Source organism: Balaenoptera musculus, chromosome 4 (assembly GCF_009873245.2).
Source record: "Balaenoptera musculus isolate JJ_BM4_2016_0621 chromosome 4, mBalMus1.pri.v3, whole genome shotgun sequence".
Classification (NCBI taxonomy): domain Eukaryota; kingdom Metazoa; phylum Chordata; class Mammalia; order Artiodactyla; family Balaenopteridae; genus Balaenoptera; species Balaenoptera musculus.
Genome location: NC_045788.1, coordinates 133,737,030 through 133,762,526, shown reverse-complemented (window position 1 = coordinate 133,762,526; position 25,497 = coordinate 133,737,030). Strand labels below are relative to the sequence as shown.

Sequence of the window (25,497 nt, the reverse complement as noted above, 5' to 3'; positions counted from 1 at the left end):
ACATTATTGAGTGCCAGTCTGTCAGACAATTGTTCTAAATCTATAGATGATAGATAGATAGATAGATAGATAGATAGATAGATAGATAGATAGATAGATAGGTATACAACTTGTTCATTTTTCCTAACAGCCCTAAGGTAGGTGCTATTCTAATACTCATAGATAAGAACCCTGAAGCACAGAGAAGTTATATAATTGGACCAAGGTCAATGAAAGGACTGGGATTCAAGCCTGGGCAGTCCAGGCTACTATCTGAAAAAATAATGGGAGACAGCACACTAAAGTATTGACCACAGATGCCTCTGCGTGTTCGAAAAGAGGGCAATTACATCCCTTCTACTTTTCTGCATTTTAACAAGTTTTTTTTTAAATTTATTTATTTATTTATGGCTGTGTTGGGTCTTCATTTCTGTGCGAGGGCTTTCTCTAGTTGCGGCAAGCGGGGGCCACTCCTCATCGCGGTGCGCGGGCCTCTCACTATCGCGGCCTCTCTTGTTGCGGAGCACAGGCTCCAGACGCGCAGGCTCAGTAGTTGTGGCTCACGGGCCCAGCTGCTCCGCGGCATGTGGGATCTTCCCAGACCAGGGCTCGAACCGGTGTCCCCTGCATTGGCAGGCAGATTCTCAACTACTGCGCCACCAGGGAAGCCCCTTAACAAGTTTTTGTAATGATGAGAAACCTGCGCTCGAAAAGGGTAAATTAAAGACTTAATCTGTGTTCCTATAATAGAGCTGAGCAGAAAGACAACTTAATTGACCATAGGACCCCATTACTGCAACCAGGAAACTCCAACCAAGTTCCGACAGCCAACTCTCTTCTGTACACAAGAGAAAATTATAGTAAATTCCATTTAGGGGGAAGTGGGTTGAAAATAGGTTGTTTTTATGAATGCAGAGAAACTAGCCAAAGCTAGTGTTGGGTTCTCAGTTTCAATGTCACACTTGCTCAAACACCAGTTCTATTTTTAGGTATGGTTCTCAGATAATCACTCTGCCTTACCCAGAAGGAAGTGTTTAAACACCAGAACCTCACGCGTCCGCACAAACCAAGAGGTCAGTGCTGTACTCCGGTGAGATGGGGCGGAGGTGGGATAGAGGTATGCAGGAGCAGTCACGGCCCAGGTACTGGGCACGTAGTGTCCGCTGCTGGAGCTGTAAGGCTCGGGTTTTATATATACATACAGCGCGAGGAACTGCACTTGATCACCCTTTAGCGTGGTAGGAAGAAAAGGTAAACACGCTAATGATGCTAGTGATGAATGTGAAATGGAACAAATGCCACCGTACTTATCTAAATGGAAATTTTAAACTAGGGGCAATATATCTATTCTACAATAAGGGTCACTTGGTAACTCTAGAATTTCATTTCCAGGTTGTGTCCGAGCCCACTAGTCCCACCCCCCAGCCCTGTGGGTCCAGCCCTGACCACTCGCTTCTAAGGACTACAACTCCCAGCCTGAGGGAGATCCCTACGCATGCGGCCTGACGACCTACGCCTACATTTCCCAGCAGGCCGAGCGGCTACGCTGACGCACGCGTGCGCTCTTGGTCCCTTCTGCCAGCTCGGGTTTGACCTACAGCCACCAGGAGAAGATGGCCGCGCCGACAGTGTCCCGGCTCTCCCTGCAGGTGAGAGAACGGAGGTCCTGAAAGCCAGCGGGAGGAGCCCTTCTGGGGTGACTCGTACCAGACCCCTAAGTTCCACGGTTCCAGGCCACAGCTGGGGAGCGTGGCCGCCGTTCAAGGTCGCGGGGCCAGGCGAGTGGGGGGCGACGCCAGGCGGCCTGGGCAGCCCCGCTTTCCCCCCCCCCGGGATGCGCGCGGGCCGGTGAGCTTGGGGCTGCGCGTGTCCGACCTTGGCGTCCTCTGAGCACAGCCCCGAGAAGCAGCTGGTTTGAAGGGCACAGGTGAAGGGGGATCTCTCTTTGTCGTGGTGGTCACACCTGGCAGGGGTCACCAGTAATGCTAAGGAGTATTTGTAAAAGCACATTTCGCATTTTAATAAAAAAGTGAGACCGAAAAGTTAAAATGACTCGTCCTTGGCTGCTCAGCCAATAAGGGGTAGAGCTGAGATTCGAATCCACAGAGTTGGAAAGAAAAATCGTGCTCTTTATATTACATGATGCTTTACATATCATGACAGCGTACAGCTTCCGTAAGTTTTCCATAAGCGTTATAAAGTCTTTTAACCCTCACAACCGGTATAGTACACTTAGAGCTGGAATTATCTGAAGGTGACCTGTGCTTTTGCAGGTGCCTTTTAAACTCTGGATTCCAACTCTTGATAGACAAGATACCATCTCAAAAATATCAAGATAGTATTTTGATAGACAAGGTACTAGGGCCTGTTCTCACATCAGACGGCTGGAGTACCCAAAGAATTCGTCTGTATTTTCAGATAGCATTTGGATTCCAAGAAGGTCCATCTCTTGCAGATCATGCCTGGAATCCTCCCACTTTTCATTAAAATGATGCTCGAGGGTGGTAATATAAATGTCGAAAATCTTGTTAAATTTTTTTGGAAGACATATTTCACCAAACTTAGTGTTTTCTCTCTCATAGTGGTGTGCTTGCCTCAGCCTATTCCTAGTAAACTAGGAAGTTAGAAGTAGAAAAGCAATTTCCCAAGCAACCTGGAATGAGTCTCAGTGGGGAAATTTACTCCTAGGTAATAAAGAGCGGCTCACGCTCATGTAATCTGTGTGATGATACAAGGAAACATGAGAAGCGAATCACCTAGAAGTCATGTTTACTGTTTATTATTGCAGGTTTAAATGCAGAAATCCTTTAAGTAGTCTCATTTGATCTACTTTTCTCTTTTTGTTTTAAAGGCGCGATGCTTCAGTACATCTGTGGTCAGGCCATTTGCCAAGCTTGTGAGGGTATGTCTTTTGTAATTGTAAAGCAGATGAATGTGTGTGCATCAGACAGCAGTACACTTAGGGCATGGATTTTGTATAGTTACCCCTAAACCTTTCTGCATGACTTGTGGTTCCCCACATATGATGGGGGTGGAGGGGCTAGGGGACGGAATAATGTTGAATGCCTGCCGTGGGACAGGCCCATGCATAACCTTTAAGTAGGAGAATTTCTTAAAACCCGATAACAGTGATGGGAGGTAGCTGGTCTTCCCATTTTACAAAAAAAGGAAACAGACTTTGGGAAAACTTACCCAAGGTTATTCAGCTTAGTCTTAAAGCTGGACTGAAACTAAATCTTGCTCATCCAAAGCCTAAGTTTTTCCACTACAATCACACAGCACCACTAAGCATATGTAGTCATACATTGATGGTAGTGTGGTTTTAAAAGCCAGTGGTTCATTGTAAAAAATAATTCAAGCCTCAGGCACTTAGTAAATTGCTAAAGGGCTCCATTAAACTGAACATTTATAGAGCTCTGTAAGGGATATTTGCAGTATTACTCTGAAATGTATAGAAGTATGCTTGTGTGTGTTTCATAAACACCTGTTTTCCTGGTTCTAACATGTTCAAAACCACCTTCTATCAGTGTTTAAAACCTCCCAAACTTGGAACTAAGTAGTTACTGAATTCAAAGGAATCCTAAGGTCATCTCATAATTAACACAGTTGAATTATAGATAGTTAGAGCAGAAGGGGACTTCAGACACCATGTTTCCTAAACCCCTCGTTTTAAGATGAGAAATTGGAAGCTCACATATAGAGTGACCTGGCCAAGGAAACATCCCTAATTTTGAGAATTGTCATTCAGGGTAGCTCTTTGATGACATAGTTAAACTGTTTTGTGCTATAAAAGGTGTATTTTTTTAATTATAAATATTTCTTTCTGCTATGGATACCGTAGTATTGTCTTAACTGATTTTCCTTTTCTCTCCCTCCCCTCCTCCACCCTTTTTTTTAAAGCCACCTGTTCAGGTGTACGGTATCGAAGGTCGCTATGCCACTGCTCTTTATTCTGCTGCATCTAAACAGAATAAACTGGAGCAAGTAGAAAAGGAATTGTTGAGAGTAGCAGTAAGTAGCCTTTCCTGTTCATTACTTATTAAGTTCTCATTGTATATATTTTGCTTAGATATTTGACTGTGCATCCCTAATGAGGTATATCCTAAGAGAAAGAGTTGCAAGAAAAAGGAAAAATATATTTTCTGTAATGATGTTGATAGTAATAATACTGGGTATTATTGTTCTGAACCTATTGTATAATAGGTACAACCTGACGCAGGTAAGGGTATTAATATTAGGAACCAAGATTTTGGGCTCAGAGAAGAAATAGAAAATCTAAATTTAAGATGTTAATTTAAGAAACATTGTCATTTCAAAAGAGAATTAAAAAGTCACCTTGAGAATCTTTGCTTGTGTTTCCAGGTATTTCCAAAACAGTCTTTAGAATATATTATGATTTTGTTTAACTGGGAATTTATTTTCCTTATGAAGCCTTTTGTGAGGAGAAAATGAGCAGAGCACGCTGGGCAGCAAAATTAGTGAAGGTGCAAGAGCTTCATGACGATAATAGAGAACTGACAAAGGCCACAAGGCTACAGGGGAAAGTTTATTTTTACGTGTTTTTTAAACATGAAGAGTAAATGAACTGAATTAACAAAAGCCTACAGTGTAACTTCAACAGAAGAATCCCCACTGCAGTTTCCCCTGAGTTTTTTAGTTAACAGGTTACTACACATTTTGTTTCTTCCCCTGCTCCTTTTACAGTAAGTCCCCTACATACGAACGAGTTCCGTTCCAAGAGCGCGTTCGTAGGTCCAACAAAGTTAGCCTAGGTACCCAGCTAACACAATTGGCTGTATAGCACTGTACTGTAATAGGTTTATAATACTTTTCACACAAATATATAAAAACTAACAAACAAAAAATAGAACATTTTTAACCTTACAGTACAGTACCTTGAAAAGTACAGCAGTACAGTACAACAGCTGGCATCCAGGGGCTGGTATCGAGTGAACAGGCAAGAAGAGTTACGACTGGAGGAGGGAGAGGAGGTGGGAGGTGGTAGAGCTGAAGGGTGGTCAGCAATAGGAGACGGAGGGCTGCAATTTCACTCACATCCCGGGCTTGAAATAAAGATACTGTACTACTGTACTTTGTACAGTACAGTACTTTCTAGTTCCCACCTCTAGCAGTAAGTTCTGCATTAAAGGAGGGGGATATACAGCTAGTATATAATCTCTCCAGAGAAAGTTGTGCTCTTTTTTTTGATTTTATGTTTTAAGAATCTCTTGTAATTTTTAATCAACTTATTTCTAAAGATTTTTTTTTTTTAATCTTACTGTTTGTTAGAGGGGATAAAACCTTCACAGACCAGTTGTATAGAACAATAAGTCTTGTTCGTTTTTTCATTTTGAGCTTTTGTGGGAACTTTCGTCCTAACAGACAATAATTTTAGCTCTGTTTTCCTCCCTTCGTCCATCTATCTCTGCAGATAACGCTTTTGGTCTCAGTTGGTACCGTCAACTGTTGTGACGCTCACAGAGTCATACTTACTGTTGGAGACACTCGGGGGACGAGTAGCGGGGCAGACGGGGTCACACGCAGGCTCTCTGGGCGGCGACGATGACTGCCCGCTGCTCGTCCCACACGCCCGCTTTAGACCTGAGCCCCGGTGTTTGCAAAGGGGCCAGTGGCCTGGCTTGTGGACGCCAGAATGGGGTTTAATTAAAACTTGAAGTCGGTTAAGACGTGGAGACACAGAGGAGGCCATTACCTTAAGACTCGTTATAAGAGAAAATCAGCCATTTCTTGGCACTGAGAGGAAAACGTGATGCTGCCCAGTGTCACTAACTGTCCGTGGGTGATGCAGCAAAAACAGATAAGAAACATGAAGAACTGTGTGGTTCCAACTCCGGAATGCTTGTCGTTTGTATAAGCTAGCAGTTTTTATGGAAAGATATTGTTTCTTTGGGGTCGCTCAAGTTGAACTTTTAGCATTAGATGACAGTGTAGGCAGGCAGCTAGGATCAGAGACAGAAATTGTCCAGGAGCCCAGGAGAGGGTGCTGACAGAGGGGTAGAGGGGCTGATGGAGGCGCATGACTGAAAGACGCCCAAGTGGAAGCGGCCGTTGGTCTGCTGGCGCTCTGGCCTGACGCTCAGGGCAGCAGAGTGCTGGACGCTGCACGCGATCACCGACCAGACGGTGGTGACGGAACACAGCGGAGACAAAGCTGTGTCTCTCATGGCAGTTGCACTCCCGTCTTTTGGCCGTGTTTCCTCCCAGACTGACTGAGGCTGCTCTGGAGGCCCCAGAGCTCCCGCACGGCACAGGGTTGGTTCTCCTGAGCTCTCTGAGAGGCAGGACAGAATCCGGGTCAGCCTGAGAGGGAGAGCCCCCTCCCAGGGCAAGGCCAAGAGGCCGCCCGCAGTCAGCACCTCTTGTTAGGTCTACACCTGAGTGTGGGCACCACTAGCGTCCTCTTCGCATGGGAAGAACTAGAGTATTACCCGTAGTAGATGCATTAGAATAGGTGGTGAATTGAATCTTTTGGCTGCTTAGTTTTTCTATAATCTCTCTTGAAAGGCAAAAATAAATTGAAGAAACTTCATTAAAGTGGTTTTAAGTATTTTCAAGAAATACTGTATCCTGTGTAAAATCATCTTAAAAGCAAAGAAAATTTTGTGACTGTAAACTTCTCTTCATGTGCTTTGCGAGTGCTAATTTTATTCATGAAATATATGATTCATCAGAACGTATGTGTATGGCAGCTAGGATCATTTATGCTGTAAAAAGTTTAAGAAATTATTTTTTGGTACTTTTAGCAAATCGTGAAGGAACCCAAAATGGCTGCTTCTATTATGAATCCCTATGTAAAGCGTTCCATTAAAATGAAAAGCCTAAATGACATTACAGCAAAAGAGAAGTTCTCTCCCCTCACGTCCAACCTGATCAGTAAGTATTAGATCTTTTTTATTGAAGTCTCTGAAAATTCTGCTTCTGAAACTGTGATCCATGGGCCAGGAACACCAGCATGACCTGCCTTTCGGCAGTGCAGAATCTTGGTCTCACCCCAACCTGCCAAATCAGAATCTACATCTTAATTGGTTCCCCAAGTGAACTGTTTGGGCATTAAAGTTTGAGGAGCACTGTCTAAAGGATATTAAGATGCAAGAATGTCTGATTGCATAGTTTCAACCCATGGACGAGACCAGTGGGACTCATACCAAGAAAATGGTTTGTAACCAGTGGCTGTGCCCCTGTCCTTGAAGACATCTGCATTCTTTGGTACATTTGAGTTGCTTTTCAAATCCCATGATCACTCAGAATTCAAAGAAAGCGTGTAGTGAATATAGACAGTGTGTTAATTTCGGGATTTGTGGCCAACACTGGTATCTGTGGCATAAACCTGAAAATCAGATTGCAGGCTGTATCAAGAAATCTATTGCAAATCCATGTAAGACCACACACCCTTACAAATTTAAATCCTTCTTTGTTCAGTCTTTTTTTTTTTGAACATTGAATATTCTTTTTAAATAACAAGTTGCATCTTCTCCATTCACATTCTTAAATGACATTGAATTTTAAGGCCACAAATCTAAGTTTGCGTTCGAGGTGAATATAATGCTTCATGAATGACCTGATTTAAGTGAAATACCTTTACTTTCCCAGATTTGCTTGCTGAAAATGGTCGCTTGAACAATACCGCTGGGGTCATTTCTGCCTTTTCCACCATGATGAGTGCCCACCGGGGAGAAGTGCCTTGCACAGTTGCCACCGCGTCTGTAGGTGACGGGCTGTTGCTGCTGCATTTGCCTTGACGTCCCCTGTGTCACATTTTGCAGAACAAAAAGAAAAAGGCTAAAATCAGGAAATCGGGACAGGCGACTTGGCACTTGGGCGGTTTGCTTCATTTATACCAGCTTCTGTGAACCGCTGCTTTGCAAGGGCCAGCGTGTCTTCTTGGTGCTTCCCTAACCAGTGATTCTTCATAAAGAGTGTAGATTGGGTTAAAAATGTGTCGGGAAATACTGGTTTGTGTTCCATTACAGGTTTAAATTATTTTGTAAATATCACACTAAGTAGTTTACTGAAATGAGTGTCTAATCTTTGGCGGTGGTGAGTGGGAAGGGGTAAGGCGGAAGGGCCCTTTGATCTTACTGACTCGCTGAAGTGGACTGCATTTTGAAACCTACACTATTCTGGGCGCTTTATTTTAATATCAAAGGTCTGTGTGAAGCAGAAGTGTTATTATCTTTATTTTACCCATGAGGAAACTGAAGCCCAGGGGAGTAAGTTGCTTGCTCGAGGTCACAGAATGTGGGCTAGGATTTGAACACAGGCCTCTCTCTCAGAAGCCTGTGTTCCTTAACCTGCACCACCTCCCCAGAATTAATTTTGTTGTTGTTGTCTTAAGTACATATTCTCTTCCCACTGTAGTTCAGTCAAGGTAGGGAAACAGTCTGTGGGGCTTAATTATCAATAGAGCATGGTAGATTTACTTGGGGTATGCAGCACCTGACCTCACCTAGATTAATATTTCTAGTGTTTAAAAGATATTCCAACTCTCCAAAAGAGCATAATATCAAGGAGACGTTTTAGCACATAGTACCTATTCGTACATTTGTAGTTCAGTAGTTGGTGTGCCCAAAGCACATACCTGGCTGAGAATCAACACAGCTCATGTTCTCCGGAGCCCACCGTGACTGCACTGGTTCTCCTTGACCATAGAGCTCAGACCAGACTTCCCTGGCCAAATGGTCACACCATCCCCATGGCCAAGCACTGGTGCAGGTCATTCTTCAGTGATTCTAAGGACATGATTTTGTAAGTTTCTTAGAACCAACTGATGCTAATGTTTTTGATGTTGAGTCTCCCGGGTAAATAATTTCCACCCTTAAAAAATACATATATACACCTTGATTAATGACCAGGGGCACAGACTTTAGAAATAGACTGATTTCAAATATTGGCACTAGTCCTCACTTGCTGGTGGGACCTTAGGTGAGTTCTTTTTTTTTTTTTAATTAATTTTTATTGGAGTATAGTTGATTTACAATGTTGTGTTAGTTTCAGGTATACAGCAAAGTGAATCAGTTATACACATATCCACTCTTTTTTAGATTCTATTCCCATATAGGGCATGACAGAGTATTGAGTAGAGTTCCCTGTGCTATACACTAGTTTCTTATTAGTTATCTATTTTTTATACGTATATATATGTGTATATGTTTATCCCAGTCTCCCAATTTATCCCTCCTGCCCAGGTGAGTTCTTCTTAACCACCGTGAGCCTCAGTTCTCCCACACGTAAAATGGGAACAATAACTCCTGACCTCCCGGAGTTGTCCAGGTTAAAGGAGGTGGTGGTATAAAATGCCTGGCACACACGGGTGCTTAGCACGCAGCATGTGTCTGAATGGAAGGCGGGCGTATACTTCTTTCTCTAACCTCAGAGCCTCAGCGAATGATTGATGGAGCACTGATAGACTTCCCCACCACCACCCCCCAAAAGATACTGTTGGATCTTTGCAGAGCTTAAAGGCTTCTTTGCTAGCTTTTGGACTCTTGGGTGTGTGGGTTGGGAGGTAGGATTTGTGACAGGTGAAATGCCACTCCTTCAGCAACATTTGCCGTTCTCACCCAATCGGGGGTAAAAGTTGGGGCAAAAAGGAGAGAACACAGTGTGGATGGGCAGGGCACTTGCTCTGTAGGAACAAGATTACAGAGCTGCACTGACTTCAGGAGCCAGCCGCCTGCCTGGGCTCTCTCTGAGCTGCAGAGAGTGGAGTGGCATGCCAGAGCTCCTGGTACCCGCAGATCCCAGGTCAAACTGCAGCTTTTCGTCCAAGGGAATAATAGACTCAGGCTGCACCCGGGGGAGCTGCGCGGAGGAGAGGCCTGCATCCTCAGGCATTATAAACTTCAGGTTTTTCCCCTAATCGTTACTTCTAAGTTGTACTGCTAGTACCATGAAGCAGAGATGGCCAGTAAGTGAACCTAACCTCTCAGTGTGAGCTGCCCAGGTGTTCTTGTGAGGCAGGGCCTTTGCACACCCCGACACCAGCATTGATGAGTGACCATTGCGGCACAACTCGAGGATGGGTCCTCAAATATTTAACAGAGGAATTCACAAGGCCTGTCTTGGTGATATGTTGCCAGAGGGATGTTTTTTCTCTCCTTCAACTATAGTACCTTTCTGTTTTGCTTTATCTAAATTTAAAGAATGGTTTTGTCCTTTTTTAGCCTTTAGATGAAGCCACTCTTACCGAATTAAAAACAGTCCTGAAGAGTTTCCTAAGTAAAGGCCAAGTATTGAAATTGGAAGTTAAGGTGGGTTTTTAATTACGTACGGTACGTTTCCTCAGGTTGTTTGACACCTAAAATGGCTATAGAAAGTGGAAAATTAGATTTGATTGTGTAAAAACTTGCCTATAGTGGAACCTTCATATTTATTTTCAATATAAATGATTATTGAGTCCATTCACAATTTGACTTCTGTCATTTTCTAGATACAATTGTTACCGCTTACAGTTATGTAGCGCGTAGACCTTTCAGAGCACTTTTTCATCTTTCTTTTTGATTAATGAAATGTCAATGTGTTTTCACATTTCCAACCTATTTTCTTTCCTAGATTGATCCATCAATCATGGGTGGAATGATTGTCCGTATTGGAGAGAAATATGTTGATATGTCTGCAAAAACCAAGATTCAGAAGCTGAGCAAAGCGATGCGGGCGATTTCCTAAAAGTGTTGATTTCCTAAGAGTGAAAGTTCTTAAACTTGGAGCAACAATAAAATGCTTCCTGAACAGAATATACTATGTTTACTGTCTTTTAAAATGGAAATATAGGGAGCCTTATTTTTATATCTTTCAGGATCCTCTTAGTTTAAAGGTTAAAAGGCCCTTTGGAATTTAGTTTGTGTCGATTATTCTTAGGAATTCATGGAAGCTTGTATCCCTTAGGAAAAAGTTAACCTTTATACCAGGGACTGTTAAGTACTTCACGTATCTTACCTCATTTCCTTTGTCTCCGAGCCCTGAGCCTGCACGTGGAGTTAAGGTAAAGCAAACCGGTTGTCATCTCCAAGTTTCACGTGCTGGGGCCCATCTCTAGCCAGACGCTGAAAGTGGTCCCTGAGCCCACGCTGGCCAGACACCGGCAGCTGCTCCTGCCCCGCTTCTTACAGCTTCTGCAGCACGTGGGCCAGCGCCTGCTGCTGTGCCCCCGGGTCCCGTGTCCGCCGGGTGACCGGGCTGCTCAGAAGGTCTCGAAAGAGGGCCGGGTTGTGCTCACCTGCCTAACTCGAACGAGTACTTCCAGCGTGTGCATTCTGACTTGTCACTTGAGCCCAAAGTGATCTGTCCTACAGTCTCACCCTCCACATTATCCTACTTTTAAAGGCAGTAGTGTTTTCTGTAAAAGCTTTCAGACAGATTCTGGCCAAAAAGATGCCTCTAGTCTAGAATCTAGAAAATCTAAAAGCAGTTACTCTGCTAACAAGCATTCATTCCCTCAGCCCCATGAGCACAGAGGTCCCCATCGGAGCTGGGCACTTCGCAAGAGAAGGCAGCAGAATGGCAGCTTTCTCAGCCAGCTGGCTGTCACAGCTGCTGAGAATGTCCCCTGCACCAAGGAATGGCCAGGAGTGTCTGCACAGAATAGAATCACAGGGGATTTTCTCCCTTCTTGGGAGCAGGTATTCCAGTGGAAGGTACACTGATTGTTAGAAGTCACTGCTCTTTGGGGCTTCCCTGGTGGTGCAGTAGTTAAGGATCCACCTGCCATTGCAGGGGACACGGGTTTGAGCCCCGGTCCAGGAAGATCCCACATGCCGTGGAGCAACTAAGCCCGTGTGCCACAACTACTGAGCCCGCATGCCACAACTACTGAAGCCCGCACGCCTAGAGCCCGTGCTGTGCAACAAGAGAAGCCACTGCTCACCACGACTAGAGAAAGCCCGCGTGCAGCAATGAAGACAACGCAGCCAAAAATATAAATAAATACATACATGCATGCATGCAAGTCCCTGCTGTGTGGCAGAACTTCTGCCCATTGGTCCTGCCAGTTAAGGCCTTTCCAGCCAGACTGAGGGAGCCAAACTCGAAATAAATCTTTTCGCTTCTCTGGTAATTACAATTACCCTGAAACTGCCGGAAGAGATATCTCAGACACTTAACCTGGTGTGCGTGCAGCCCCCATACTTCAGGTCATCAAATACATCCTGACGGGACTAGAACCTTTGCAGCCACGGTGAATGTGTTACTCCACTGGGATGGTAACCCTTTCCCAGACTGTAGAGTGACCCAGTCGGGAGTAATAACCACTCTACAAAACTCATTCAACAGGAAGTTTCATCAGAGGGGCTAGGACATGCCGTCCGCGGTGAGTCCTGTGATGGTCGCTGCTTTGCTCTCTGCAACAGTAGGCGCGGTGACCCAGAACGCATCTTGGAGCATTTGGGCGGTGTACGTGCAAGCCTCTGCTGTTCCAACCCATGAAGCGTCCCACATTCGAGGCTTGGTTTCCACCCCTGTAAATGGAAGAAGCAGTAATGCCCACTCCCAGAGTAGCTGCGAGGGTGAAGCAAGATTATGATGAGCTTAGTACCAGGTCTCACAGGTGTAAAGGTGTCAGCAAATGGTGTTGGTTACTGGTCCAAAGGCCTCTGACATCTCTGGGCCATCTGACCTCAGGGGTTAAACACTGCACCTGACAGGTAGTAGTCACTCAAGCAAGGTCATCTGGCAAGTCATTCTGCCTGCCAGAATCTCCTGCCTTCAAGAGTCATTCAGAACTCCTGGTTCCTACTAGATCATTAGGATGACTCGCTCCATCAGGCCTCCAGGGAAGTCTCTCCCCAGTACAATGCCCTTAATTCTGACATAACACCCCTAATTGAAGGATGCTCTGCAGTTTTCAAGGCCATTTCATGTATATCTTACTTAAGCTTTGTAACAGCCCTGTGGTCCAGGTGGGACAGACATCACCCCACTCTACAAATGAGGAAAGAGATGGAGGGGCCTTAGAGATTTGCTCAGGACCACGGGCTTGGACGGCTAGTGGGACAGGTCCCAGAGCCCAGGTCCTTCACTACCCCTGCCCCATTTTGTGCTTGTTCCAGCTTGTCACTGGCCACACCCTGGCACATGGTCCCTCATCACTGGAGCCAACAAGCCAAGCTAACCTTAGGTTAGTCCCTGTGTCCCTTCCCACTTTGTCCCTAAGATGCTCCCTATTCACCCCTTAACCCAGGCCAGCTCTCCCCTACACTTTCCCTCCTGTGGGCCTTCTTAGAGAAAATAGAGTGGTCCAGACAACAGCCATCTCAGGCGCCCATTCCTTGGTCACCCTCCAAGTGTTTGGACAGCAAACTGATTCCCTTCCCAGAACTACCCCTGGGTTGGCAGGGGCGGGACTACGGCAGCTAGGAAGTCCAGCAGGGCAATGAGGGACGCAGGGCCACATCCTAGGGCTCAGATCAATGTGCCCTCCGTCTGCCACGACATTTCCCTCCTGGCTGTCATGTTGCTGGAAATCTGGTCTCCTCCTGGCAAACCAGCTCCACAATCACCTGTCAACTGACAGAGACACCACTTTGGGTCTCTCGGTTCTTTCCCAGGAGCCGGGAGTGCTCAGACTGGTGTGTGGCCCCAGTATCCAGTCACCTAACTTTCAGCTGGACATCTGGCCACCCAGCCGGGGACTACATTTACCAGCTCCCTTGAGGTACGTGATCATGGAGCTAAGTTCCAGCAGATGAGAGGAGAGGAAATGATGTGTGTGCCTTCCCGACTGGCCTCACGAGAACCAGGCACACAATTCCCTTTCCCTCTGGCTAGATGTGGACGAGGCAGCGGGAGCCGGGGCAGCTACACTTCAAGGTAAAAGCTAAGTGATTTCAAGGCCCTGCCAGGCCTGACCTCGGACCTCTGGGCTGTTAACATGAGGGAGAATAAACCTGTCATTGAAGCCACAGGATGATGGGCCTCTAAGTCTCAGTAGCTGCGTCTGTAACCCAGCCAACACTCTGGTTCGCCAAGACTCACCTGCCTTCCTCCTGGCTTGCTTCCTGATGGCAGCGGGGCTCACACTGCACCAGACAGGGCATCACACACTGCATACCCCTGTCAAACCACAAGTTTCCAAGATACGTGACGGCTGATAGACAAAATATCTTTGGGGGTAATACTGCCCGAATCCTTCAGAATCAAACTCAACAACCTCCCTGTAAATTAAGCACATAGAAATGGGGGGAAATGGTGAAATGCTTCAAACACTGCCGTACGTGGTCATCAGAGATTAACCCAGAGATCTGTGGACAATGATCTTCTTCACAGCACTTTTTTACCACGGTGAAAATTTTAAAGCAGCCTCAACATGTAACCATTCAGGATTCTTTTAAAAATTAGGGTAAACTGGAATACATTCAGGCAATGGGATACTACGAAGTTCTTAAAAATCAAGTTGTTGAAGAATGGAGATAGATGATAGATAGATAGATAGATAGGTAGATAGATAGATAGATAGATAGATAGATAGATAGATAGATAGATAGATAGATAGATAGATAGATAGATATAGATAGATATAGATAGATGATAGATGATAGATATAGCTATATAGATATAGATCTGATTGAAAAGAAAGCAATCAAAATATAAGTGAGATGATTTATGTAAATTGTGTAATTGAACAGGGCCTTGCATAAGGGAAGTGTTCAAGTTTATTAGTTATAAATAGTACAAGAGCATCTAAAATGCATATGCAATGCACACACACACACACACACACACACACGCATGGAAAAATAACAGGAATAATGTGCATCAAAATGCTAACATTTACTTTTGTGCGGAAGAATATCCCATTAAGTGATTTTATTTCCTTTGTATTTTTCTGTGTTTGCTGAATTATCTGCATTAACAAATATTACTTCTGGAATTAGAAGGAAAGCAATAGATATTCTAGAACAAAATGTTGCCTTGATTATGCTGGCTGCTAAATGTGGTGAAATAGGCATTATTCAACATGTTTTATACCAGTGATTCCATCCACCCACCAAGCTGTTCAGGGGGACCTTGTCAATCTCGGAGAAAACTAGGTGTAGTTTGGAAAAAGTACTTTATTTTCTTTGTTTTTCAATGATGTTTAATTTATTTTTAGAACTTCAAATGACAACCAAGAAAATGGCCTAAGATTTTTTATGTTTATCAAAAATGGGGCCTACTGGTTTAAAAAAGGCAAAGATTTGCTGCTTCAGGATCAGTCTTTTTAATGTGCTATAATAATTCAACTAGTGTCCAAGCCAACCAGTGAATTTAAGGGATTTGATCATATTTAGATAAATCAGTGATGAAATAAGGAGGAATTACCTTAAAACCAGAACTGAAGAAAATTCTAGAGCTTTCCCATGGAAACTTAGGTTACAATAAAATTCTGTGTTGGTTTGCTAATTTGACCCAGAGTTAAGTCAAAGTTCTGAACATGTGGAGTTTTTTGTGTTGGAAACTTCTTTGGGGAAAGCCCGAGGAATCCTTCTGAATGTCTCTGTAAGACAATATTCACTTTTGCTTTCCCCTCACCTCCCCTGGCATGTCTCATGATACACAACATAGAACTTCTGAAATTCTCAGAAGTACTTGGTACAGGAAATCCATTTCTACTTTGTGCTAACATTTGTCTGAAGAAGGCGTGGGGGAGGTGAAAGGGTGGTTGGTTTGGTTTGGTTTTTTATGTTTATTTTTGCATAAATTTCCTTCCATAACTAGAGCCTTGTCTGTGGGAAAAGGAAACACACAGGAAGAGATGCCATTTGCACAGCTGTCAGTCTGCTCAGAAAGGAGGTGGGGCAGAAAGAATCCAAAACAATCCACTGTAACAGGGTTGGTTTTTCTCCTTTTATTCATGAACTATGTGAATTTAAACCATACAGGTCAAAATGACCAAAGAGTTGTTTGGAAGAGATTCTTCTTTTTAGATTCAAGATACACAGGAATAGCCATCTGTATTGATGTTGCTACTGGTTTAAAGAAGAAAAAAAAAAAAACTCCGTTATCATAATCTTGATCAGTAAAATTTAACATTTCTTACATAATAAGGTGCCAAAGGAATGCTCAGACAGCAAAACTAACCTCAGCTTCTTTCAAACAAAAAAGAAACCTAATGTTTTGGCCCTGCTTCATCAAACCTTAGACAAATACATAATTCTACAATTTATAATAGTGTCTAGTAATTTTTGGAACTCCATTGACATTACACATCAAACAATATAGTCTCCCTTTGATGGGAAATTGAACAGTACCATTATTTGGCAACAGAAGTATATTACAGTCAACAGGACATCCATCGGGGTGGCTTAGTCTCACCCCTGGGCAGGGCTGTAAGGGGAGCAATATGCCACCAGCACTGTGACCCATTTGTCACTGGAAACACAAAGGACTCATGTCAGGATTGATACATTCTTTTCTAAACGGACGAAGGCTAAGTGGAATGGCTTGAAGCAGTCACTACTGGGCAGGACCCCACATTCTCTGGCTTTTCTTGACCCCAGACTTTTGGAACAACCAGGGCCCAAAGGGCGGTTGACTGGCTGACTCATTCCCAGTCACAGCCCTCTTGCCACACCAGCCACGAGGGCTTGGTGCCCAGGAAGAAGGTCAGGACTTATTCTGGGTGAGTGGACCGGAGCTTGTCCACTTCTGCTGGCTGGCTTTAGATGGCCTTCCCTGGCCACCTTGAACAAAGAGATCTCTAAACAGCTCCATGTTTGGAAATAAAGTCAGTTACATCCACATGGACAGTTCCTCAAGGTGATTTGCAGATTACTCATATGACAAGAGATTCCAGGAAGCTTCCAGAAATCACAGCTCCCCACACCCCTGAAGTCCAGGAGGTCACTTGGACTCCAGCATTTGCCAATTTCAGGCATGTCGAAAAAGGACTTTGACTGTTGGTTGACAGCATTAGGAAGCACACAGCTTGTTGAAAACCGAAGGCATGCACTCCCCATTTGTCCTTTCAAGCCAAGGTCCTCAACTTTCCACAAATGGTGATCCATATGCAACACCCCCCGATCACCAGGAACTGGCTATTTTCGCCACCGGATCATTCCCAGCTTGTTAAAGGAGGGGTTGAACTCACGGGGTTGCCACCTCCTGAAATGACCTCCGAATGCACCTCTCAGGGGTTTAGACCTTGAGTTTCACAGGATTTTGCATTCCATCCCTCCCTAGGTGGCCTGCAGGGACATTTCTGGTAGCAAAGTATAAAAAGTCTGTGCCCCAGAAGTAGCCTGGACCTCTGACCCTTTTCTGGGACAGGGAAAAAGAGGAAGGCCTCTTGCCCAGGGGTCTCCATCATGGACACAGGCACCTAGGAGGCTGCTCTGTGCTGCCTGTTCTGTGTGCCAGAAACAGCTTAACCCAGAAAGCCCCAAACTTCATCCTTCAACCCACCCAGCAGTGCCATAGGTGAAGACGGTGAGGATGCCCCAGGAAATTTCATGGAAAATGCAAACACCAAAGGGATGTGCTGAATCTCTCCAGAAAGAGAACTGCAAAGGGTGAGCCAGGGTGGGTCAGGGGGTGGCCTCCCTCCCACGTCAGGAACTCTCTAGAAGGATGGTTAGGTCCACCCAAGATTCCTGACCAATCTGCCAGAACCCATGGAGGCTTCTGGAGCACATCACACGGATCTGATGGGAAACAGGCTCTCAATCCTCCTGTCCTACCTGTTTAATGAAATACCTGGGTCTCATCCAAGGTCATGGCTAGAAGGTACTTATCAGTTTATCACAACACCACCCACTTTATTTAAATTCATCACATTCTATGCCCCTCAAAAATGACTTCTTTGAATTTCTAACGTATGCAACTCGGATTTTCTTTTTAATATAAGAAATTTAGTTGGGTTGAACCCAAGTAATCTGATTAAGTATTTTCTACTCCTGGGATAGGTTTTTAATTTTTTTTCTATAGTTTTATGCACTTAAATTAGATTCCTAAAATACTCTCATATACATACAGAAAAATAATCTCTCAATGACAAATCACATTTTACAATAACAAGTTAAATATTTATAACTACAGAATCTGTGTTAGTTTATGCAACATTTAACCATAGCCTCTTACACACTATATGTACATTTAGTCATGGACATTCCCATAAACATACAGCAGAGATTTCTGGACAAAGCATTTAAAGAGCATAACTTTTTCACTTTATTTAGTGGAATTCTGAATTTTTCTTAGCTGGAAACTGTATAAAACGCAGAAAATTGGAAGCTAAGAACTGATTATCACACACAGGACATTTTTGTTGCAGATTCTCATCTGTTTACATGTATTTACACATATATTGACCACCTATAGATGTGAAGGTACAAAGCTGAAGTAGCTAAGGCAATAGGACATGAATTGTATGACTGCCAAGTTGTCTATCTACCCCTTTTATGAAGGGGTAAAAGAAGTGGGCCAGGAGGGTACAGACCTCAGCCTGCTGGGCTTCAGCAGACAAGATCTGAAGTTGGTTTTACAGATCAAAGACACTTGGGCTATTGGCAATGTATGTTTTAAATGCATGTGTTAAAATAAATATCATTACCAAAGATCTTGCTAGAATATCTACTTTCCAATAGTGAATATTTAGCAGATGACATTATAAGGGTGTTGATTTGTAAAATGTACACCAAAATGTTCATTCATGAAAACTAACGTTGACACAATATTAATTAAATGCCTCTAGAAAACACTTCTGAACTTTCAGTAGTCTGGACGACGGCAATACACGTAGAAACAAAGCTATAATTTGCTATTTCGTTCAAAGTGACTCCATCAAATCCATGCAAGATGAATTTGATATTCCTGTTCAACTTTCTGTCAACATTTTTACTTAGCAACCTTTATAATCCCAGACAGAATCGGGAAACATAGACGGGATTATTGCTCTGTGTGTGTAGACGTGAAATCGATTTGCAAAGACAAAGCAGAAGTGCAAAGGTTTTGGAGCATCCAGCCGAGTGCTAGAAAACGCTAGCGAAAGAAAGTAACAATAACCACACAGCAGGAGGGGCAACTCCACGGTCAGCTGCCTCCCCGGCACGTGGTCTTCTAGAACTTGAGGCTACTCACGCAGTGGGGTCTTTCCTCTCTCCTCGCATCACCCTGCTCATGGATGGGATCCCATGGGGGAGAGCCCAGCTGGGACGCCGCTGCCCCTCTGAAGCGGGAGCCCTCCGGACACCTGTGGAGCAAGGGACCAGCCTGGGCAGGGCGGCAGCTGGCTTCCCTCTCGCCAGGGAGTGGAGATGGAGGAGCAGCGTCCAGACCCAGGGGAAGGGGCACTGGGCACTACCCTACCCCGCCAGCTCTGCGTTCTTGTTACCATCACCTGGATGGTCACTTGAAAGGCAGAGGCTGGAAAAGCCTCCCTGTCCTGCCAGCAAAGAGGAGACAAGCCCCCAGTGGATGACTAACGACTAAAAGGAAGGGTTTTATTTCAAATCAGTGGGTTAAATGGTAAAGGCTTGGAGGCCTCTTGGCACACGGCAGCCTGCCCTGGACTGGCAGCCCGGAGACCAGGCGCATCTGTCAGCTAGGGGCTCGGGTCCTGTACCCTGTGATTGGTCCAGACCATTTGTGCCTTTACAAAGTAAGAAGCCAAAGATGAAGCCCCACTTGCTTCAAAAATCAACTGAAAATACAGTGTGACCAGGTCCAGCTTCACGGGTGTTCGACCTGTGCAGTCACATGGGACCCTGTGCTTAAGGGGGTCTGCTCTTGGTTTAATTCTCTGCTGTCATCACCTCAAAATTCTTCATAATTTTGAACAAGGGGCCTCACACTTTCATTTTGCACTCAGCCCACAAATTAGGTAGCGGGTCCTGAGTGTGACTCTGGGAGGGTCAGACCAACCTGTTTTCCTGTTCAATCCACATATCCACTCATTCCTCCCAGTGCACATGCACACACACACACACACACACACACACACACACACACACACACACACACCATGCAATGATCTGCATGGCCCCAACAGTTCCTTTACATCTGAAATCCCAGAAGTCATAGTCTCCAAGTAGAGACTCTGCTATCCAATCCAAGCAGAGGGGACCTTACTTCTAGAACCCTTCTTGGGGAGAGGGCACCTCACCCAGTGCACCTGTCCCGCGTCAGCCCAGCAGTGGGGGGACACCTCCGACTTGCACCTAAGGCCCCTGCAGGGATGAATCTCAGGGGCCTTCATCAAAACAGATGCAGAAAAAGGCAGAAAGGCTAAGAACCCCTTATAGCCCCAACCCCAGCAGGAGAGAAAGGCAAGGTGTCACCAGGTACCCCGAGGGTGCTGGGTTCGAGTCTCACGCCCGCTTCTAACTCCCCCCACCCCTTCCGTCTCAGATCCAGCAAGTTCGTTCCGTGATTTACACGAGCGCACTGCCCGGGAGCTTCAGTAGGTGGAGCCAGCGCCCAGGGATCCGCCAGTGGGACCTGCAAGTTTCCAACAGGGAGATCGCCCCCTAGCGGTGACAGTGGGTAGAACGGCAGCTGCTGGTTCCTCAACCAGGCACTGCAAAGCCTCCACCAGCACCCAGCCCTTCTCTGGCTCCTGAATCACCCTCTTTGCTCCAGGCCCCATTCTGTTTAGACAGAGAAACGGGAGGAAATAAGGGGTTTGAGTATGAGAGGAAAAATGCAAAGGAACATAGTTTTAGGAACACCGCCGCATAGGAATGTTATTCTTTTCAATGAAAAAAGTACAAAACCAGAGTTCCTAGAAGAAAACTATGCATTCTTTCCACTGCATAAAAAGAAACCCTGGTTACTGGATAATTCTCAGTAAATATCAGAGAAACGTTCAACTTTTTTCAAGGCTGACCACGTAAGCCCACTTCTGAACAGTTTATTTGGTGGGCTTTGAATCCTAAAATACTCTCTTAAATGATTTTAACAATGTAGGCTGGTATAGAAAGTAGAACAAAATCTTATTTAAAAATGACTCACAAAACACCCTGACAAACAGTAGGGGCAAATTTACCCTGAAATATGACAACCACACATAGTGTTGAACAAGTTATTATGTGGGTGTTTTCTGGTTCCCCGAGGCCAGATTAAAGAGGGTTCCTTTCAGTGGAGGAATTGACTGAACCTGCATGTCACTGAAATAATTATTTGGAGGTGGAGATGAATTTTTACAAGCACTGGCTGTTATTCAAATGACTTAAAGTTAGAGCTACAATTAGTCTGTGAAAGCCACAAAGGCAGGCCCCTCCTTACCACCTCCCAGCCCCTCGGATGGTGTTTGGGTCCAGAATGGGGACTCCCTGAATGACCAATGCGCTATTAACAGTGCTGATTGTGTTACTGAGAGACCGCAACCCAGAGATGGGACTTTCCAACTGTTGGCATCTGGGTTTTAATGCTCCCAAGATAGGGAGCTATTAGAAGTTTTCTTTCATGTGGCATGAGTTTTCCATGCTTATCAGGAATAGAGTTTGGTTCCTAAAGACAGCAGGCTATGTACCTTAGTTGAGCCTGGTGACCTACAAACATATCCTGGAAATGACACAATGCAGGGTGAAGAAATGGGAGTTCTAGAAGGTTCCTTTCCTCTAGCTCAAATAAACAGCTGCTTTCCAAGTGCAATAAACATCCCAACCATATTGACACAATACTAAGTGGCCCCCATAAAACATGGCTCAGGGCACTGCCAGCTGAGTCTTGGCATCGGATCTGAGCCATTCCCTGCAGTCAGGAGGAGCCCCTGAGTGCAAAGAGAAGGCGGTATTAGTTTTACCAGATACCCCTTAGGGTGGCTCAGACCACAGCATCTGAGAGCTTCACCGTATCACTGCTTCACTGATTATGCTTCCACCTGGTAGGAATTAAAGTCCTAATCCTAAAAACCAAACAAGAATATCCAGCCTCGTCTGTTGTCATCACCTCACTTTCTGCACAGGAAGCTCTGAACTTTCAAAGCAAGTACATCTGGAGTAGGCAGACCCATCGCTAACCTCACACTAACTTCAAGTCTGAAATTACCCTGCCACCTCTAAAGTATGCAGGCGTCCCTTTCAAAGTGCTAGTGTCCACTGTAAAGCTCATCTCCAGCCCCAAAGAGAAGGGAGAATGCAGTGAATTGAAATAAAATGAAAAACGACTTGCTGTTCCCAATGGAAATTCTTAAAATCTTTACATACACAAAACGAATATTCTTCTTGCGAATCAAAAAGGCCCAACCAACTAGGAAAAAATTATTTGGAGTAGAGATAGAGAAGTCTTTTTCTGCTCATACAAAGTACTGGCAAACTCTAAAACAGACTCCAAGGATCTCCTTTCAAATAGAACCAGAAGCACTTCATTCACTCCCCTTTGTTCTCCAGTCCCATCAGATTCTAGAACGCCCCTGTTCTGTTGTGGTCAGTGGCTTTACGCTTGCACCAGGCAACTCCTGGAGAGACAGGAGTTTGGGGTACCAGGTCACCGAGACAATGCAAGTGGTCAATTTATCCATTTTCTGGTGGAATTTTTTTTCCAGCTAAATTCAATGCTACTCAACCAGCTGAAGTCAGTTACTTTCATAGACTCAGGTCATGCTTAAACTGTTCAAAAACCAAAGAAGAAAAGAATGATCCTTTTAACATGAACGTTCTTTGGGAGCATAGCTCTCTCCTCTGCCATCAGAGGTCAGGGGCATGTAGGAAGCCTGGTCCCAGTTTCTCAAGCATCCGTGGAGACCCCAACCTAGAAAGGTCTCTCTCTGTGTGTCAGGCCAGCCCTGGGTCTGAATGAAGCTCAGGGCACAGCCCTGTGAGCAGAAAGGCCCCTGGCTGGGCTTAGAGGAGCTCAGCGTAGCTCAGAGAAAAGGGAAGCTTGCGGGGGTGTCTAGAGGGCTGGGGTCAGAATGCCAGGAGGCAGTGGCCTGGAGAAACCCTGTGTTTCAAAAGCAAAGAGCTAGGTGATCGAAAGTAATTGGCAAGGGACATTTCATCTCTATGAAACACAGCCCAGGCAGCCCAAAAGGTAGAAGGGAAGGACTAGAGGTCAAAGAATTTGAGACTCCACGCATCACCCACATTCCTGTATCTCACACACCACTCACGAGTCACAGCTCGATCTGAGGGCCAGCCTAACTCACCCGTAAGGAGGATCAGTCACCTGACAAATTACCCCAGTGAGTACAAGGACAGAATTGCTACCCTGGAGGAGCATCTAAAGGATGCTCAGTATAGTCACTTGGGAAAAAAATTCACATATTGCTTCTTCATGCTACATTAATTCTGATAATGGGACTCTGTGGGTGGGTGACCTGGTGGACCTAAAAAGGCGACAAGATGTTTGTCATTGAGCACATCGCATCCTCCCTACATGAACCGAGATGCCCGGCATTCACATGCAAAGAAAGCCGGTGAAGAAAAGGGAGAACAGAAAGAAAGGGATTGGAATGGTGACCCAATATGACCCCATTTACACAGGTAACCCTTCTTTTTCTACCATAGTAACATGTCCTTCTTCAGAAGTACACTGAACAAACTGTATTTGTTATAGAAATAGGAAAGCATGATTGGTAGGTCTATTCGTAGATTTAATTTAAAACAGTTTCCTAACAACATCAAAAAAGATAAATTTAAAGTATTTGAACCATGTCTGCTGCTGGAAAGTGGTAAACGAATGCATGCTTGAAGTTGAACCTGGTCTCTAAGGTCTTCAGTGGAGAGTTTCTAACTGAAGGGTATATCTGCTTGCTTCAAAAAATACTTATGTCTGTTGTTCTTGATACAAAAGTCTACACTATCTTTAATAAATAAATAATAGAGTGTTCCTTAAAAGTATGAAATGTAAACTTTGTTGCCTTTTCTGACACACACATTTTAAAAATCGCTTGAACACTGACAGGGCTCTTATGGGAAAGGACGACATGACATATTCAGTTCCCAGCAAAGCGGGTAGTTCACTCTGCCGCTAGGTTGATGCTATCTTCAAAAAGTGCTTCTACAACCCTAAGTAAATTCTAAGGACCTGCAATCAAAGAAAACACCGTCTCACACAGGAAAGCTAGATTCCAGGACCGAGAGAACGCGCAAAGAACATTACATGAAAACGACAAACTGGGATTATGAGAACATTATCATGCAAACAAAATACGGCCCACGCTTTTCATTAGCGAATCAAGTTCTTATGTGGTTAAGCAGCCTATCTCGTGGCATTTAAGGAGAGAAACTCAAAGAGCACAAGCCAGACTTGGCACGTGTTCATACACTCCTGACTCTGTCAACGCGCCATGTATTTTTCCATTACTGAGAGGTTGCTTGTGTACGGGGGGGTTTGGGAAAGAGTCTCAGGTCTTCTTCCCTGGAATTGAGGGGCTTGCGTGTTTCTCAGGTCTCTCTCCCACCACGTAATAGATTTCCTCCACAGATTGTCAGGTTTCCTTCTCACACCTTGGGGATGCCTTTGGGGGAAACGTACCAAAGACATCTGCGGAAATTTCCCATGATAATCAGGCAAGAGTAGGCTCAGATCTGGTCACCAACAACTACTCTTGTGAAACATCACAGGACCTCCAAGCCAAGAGAGAATTTTCCAACCTGGCTGGCAACCAGGACCCCATAATGTCCGAAAGTAGCCTTTCAGGTGACCTGCAGTGATCTAATCCAGCAGAGTATAACTTGGTAGGTAACAACCTTCCTTAACCACCTTCCAAGCGTGCTGGAAATCAAAATCAGATCACCTGATAGTAGCCAGTGATAGTTTTCATTGACATCTAGCAATAAAAGACCTAGAGGAGACTGGAAAAGCTCTAACAACACAACTGCTGGAATCTTCCATGGACCAGCTCTTCAAAGAGCTAGACCAGTGTCTGATCAGAAGACCATCTCCCGAGTGACCAGATGCAGGGGAGCATTTCAAATGAGGTCCCAGTGGGAGAATGAGATTCTGAAGCAACGACAAGATCATCATGATTATTTCTAAACACACCAAGGACTCGGCATCATAGGTCAGGGGGGCCTACCTGGAGGCTGGTGGAGGTAAGAAACAGGAGGATTACATGAGCTCTCCAAAAATACAGACATGGCATTTATAAATCTATTTTACAGTAACCAGACCCAAGCCTCAGGCCCAGGGATGGGCCAGACTCCCAACCGAACGTAGCTGGGGGCGATGGGATTTCAAAGACCCTGGAAGCCATGATGAGCCCTGCAGTGAAAACAAAGGAAAACACAGTTTTGCTTCACACAATGGGAAATTGTTTAGGGGGAAGGATTGTCAAGAAGTATTCCCAGAAGCTTTGAGGGTCCTGTCTCTGCTGTCCTGTTGCCCTGTGGCTGAACACCAAACGGTGGTCCTCGAAAAGCAACACCATTTCCAGACAGCATCTGCTGCCTCAGGCTGGAACTCTGCCAAGCACGCCCTGGGCCGGCTCCCTAAGGCTCATCAAACAACTGCAGGTCCAAGCGGACCACGATCTCTCCCGTGGGAACTTCATGCAGCAGGAGACACTTCGTAACTGGACCCTTGGAACCCTGGTCCTTCTTGATGTCAGACACGCGGATCTCCGTCCGACCCAGAAAATCTGAA

The 25,497-nt window shown here is 44.9% G+C and overlaps 2 protein-coding genes across 2 annotated transcripts in view; one reads left to right on the top strand and one right to left on the bottom strand.

Annotated features, from left to right (window-relative positions):
* The first annotated feature begins 1,517 nt into the window (after positions 1-1,517).
* Positions 1,518-10,735, top strand: ATP5PO (ATP synthase peripheral stalk subunit OSCP). Its single transcript, XM_036851263.1, has 7 exons — positions 1,518-1,628; positions 2,831-2,881; positions 3,880-3,990; positions 6,744-6,873; positions 7,591-7,703; positions 10,164-10,250; positions 10,552-10,735. The coding sequence occupies exons 1-7, from the start codon at positions 1,593-1,595 to the stop codon at positions 10,663-10,665; spliced, it is 642 nt and encodes a 213-aa protein (XP_036707158.1). The 5' UTR covers positions 1,518-1,592; the 3' UTR covers positions 10,666-10,735.
* A 5,085-nt stretch (positions 10,736-15,820) lies between these two features.
* The window catches only part of ITSN1 (intersectin 1), a 235,769-nt gene continuing 226,092 nt past the window's right edge, over positions 15,821-25,497 (bottom strand). The window contains 1 exon segment of the mRNA XM_036850123.1: positions 15,821-25,492. Coding sequence (XP_036706018.1) covers positions 25,344-25,492 — 149 coding nt within the window. The 3' untranslated portion in view covers positions 15,821-25,343.

Coding starts and splice junctions, on each gene's coding strand:
- ATP5PO (XM_036851263.1), top strand. CDS start 1,593: ATGGCCGCGCCGACAGTGTCCCGGCTCTCCCTGCAG. Junction 3,991..6,743: donor AGGAATTGTTGAGAGTAGCA/GTAAGTAGCCTT, acceptor TGGTACTTTTAG/CAAATCGTGAAGGAACCCAA. Junction 7,704..10,163: donor GCACAGTTGCCACCGCGTCT/GTAGGTGACGGG, acceptor GTCCTTTTTTAG/CCTTTAGATGAAGCCACTCT.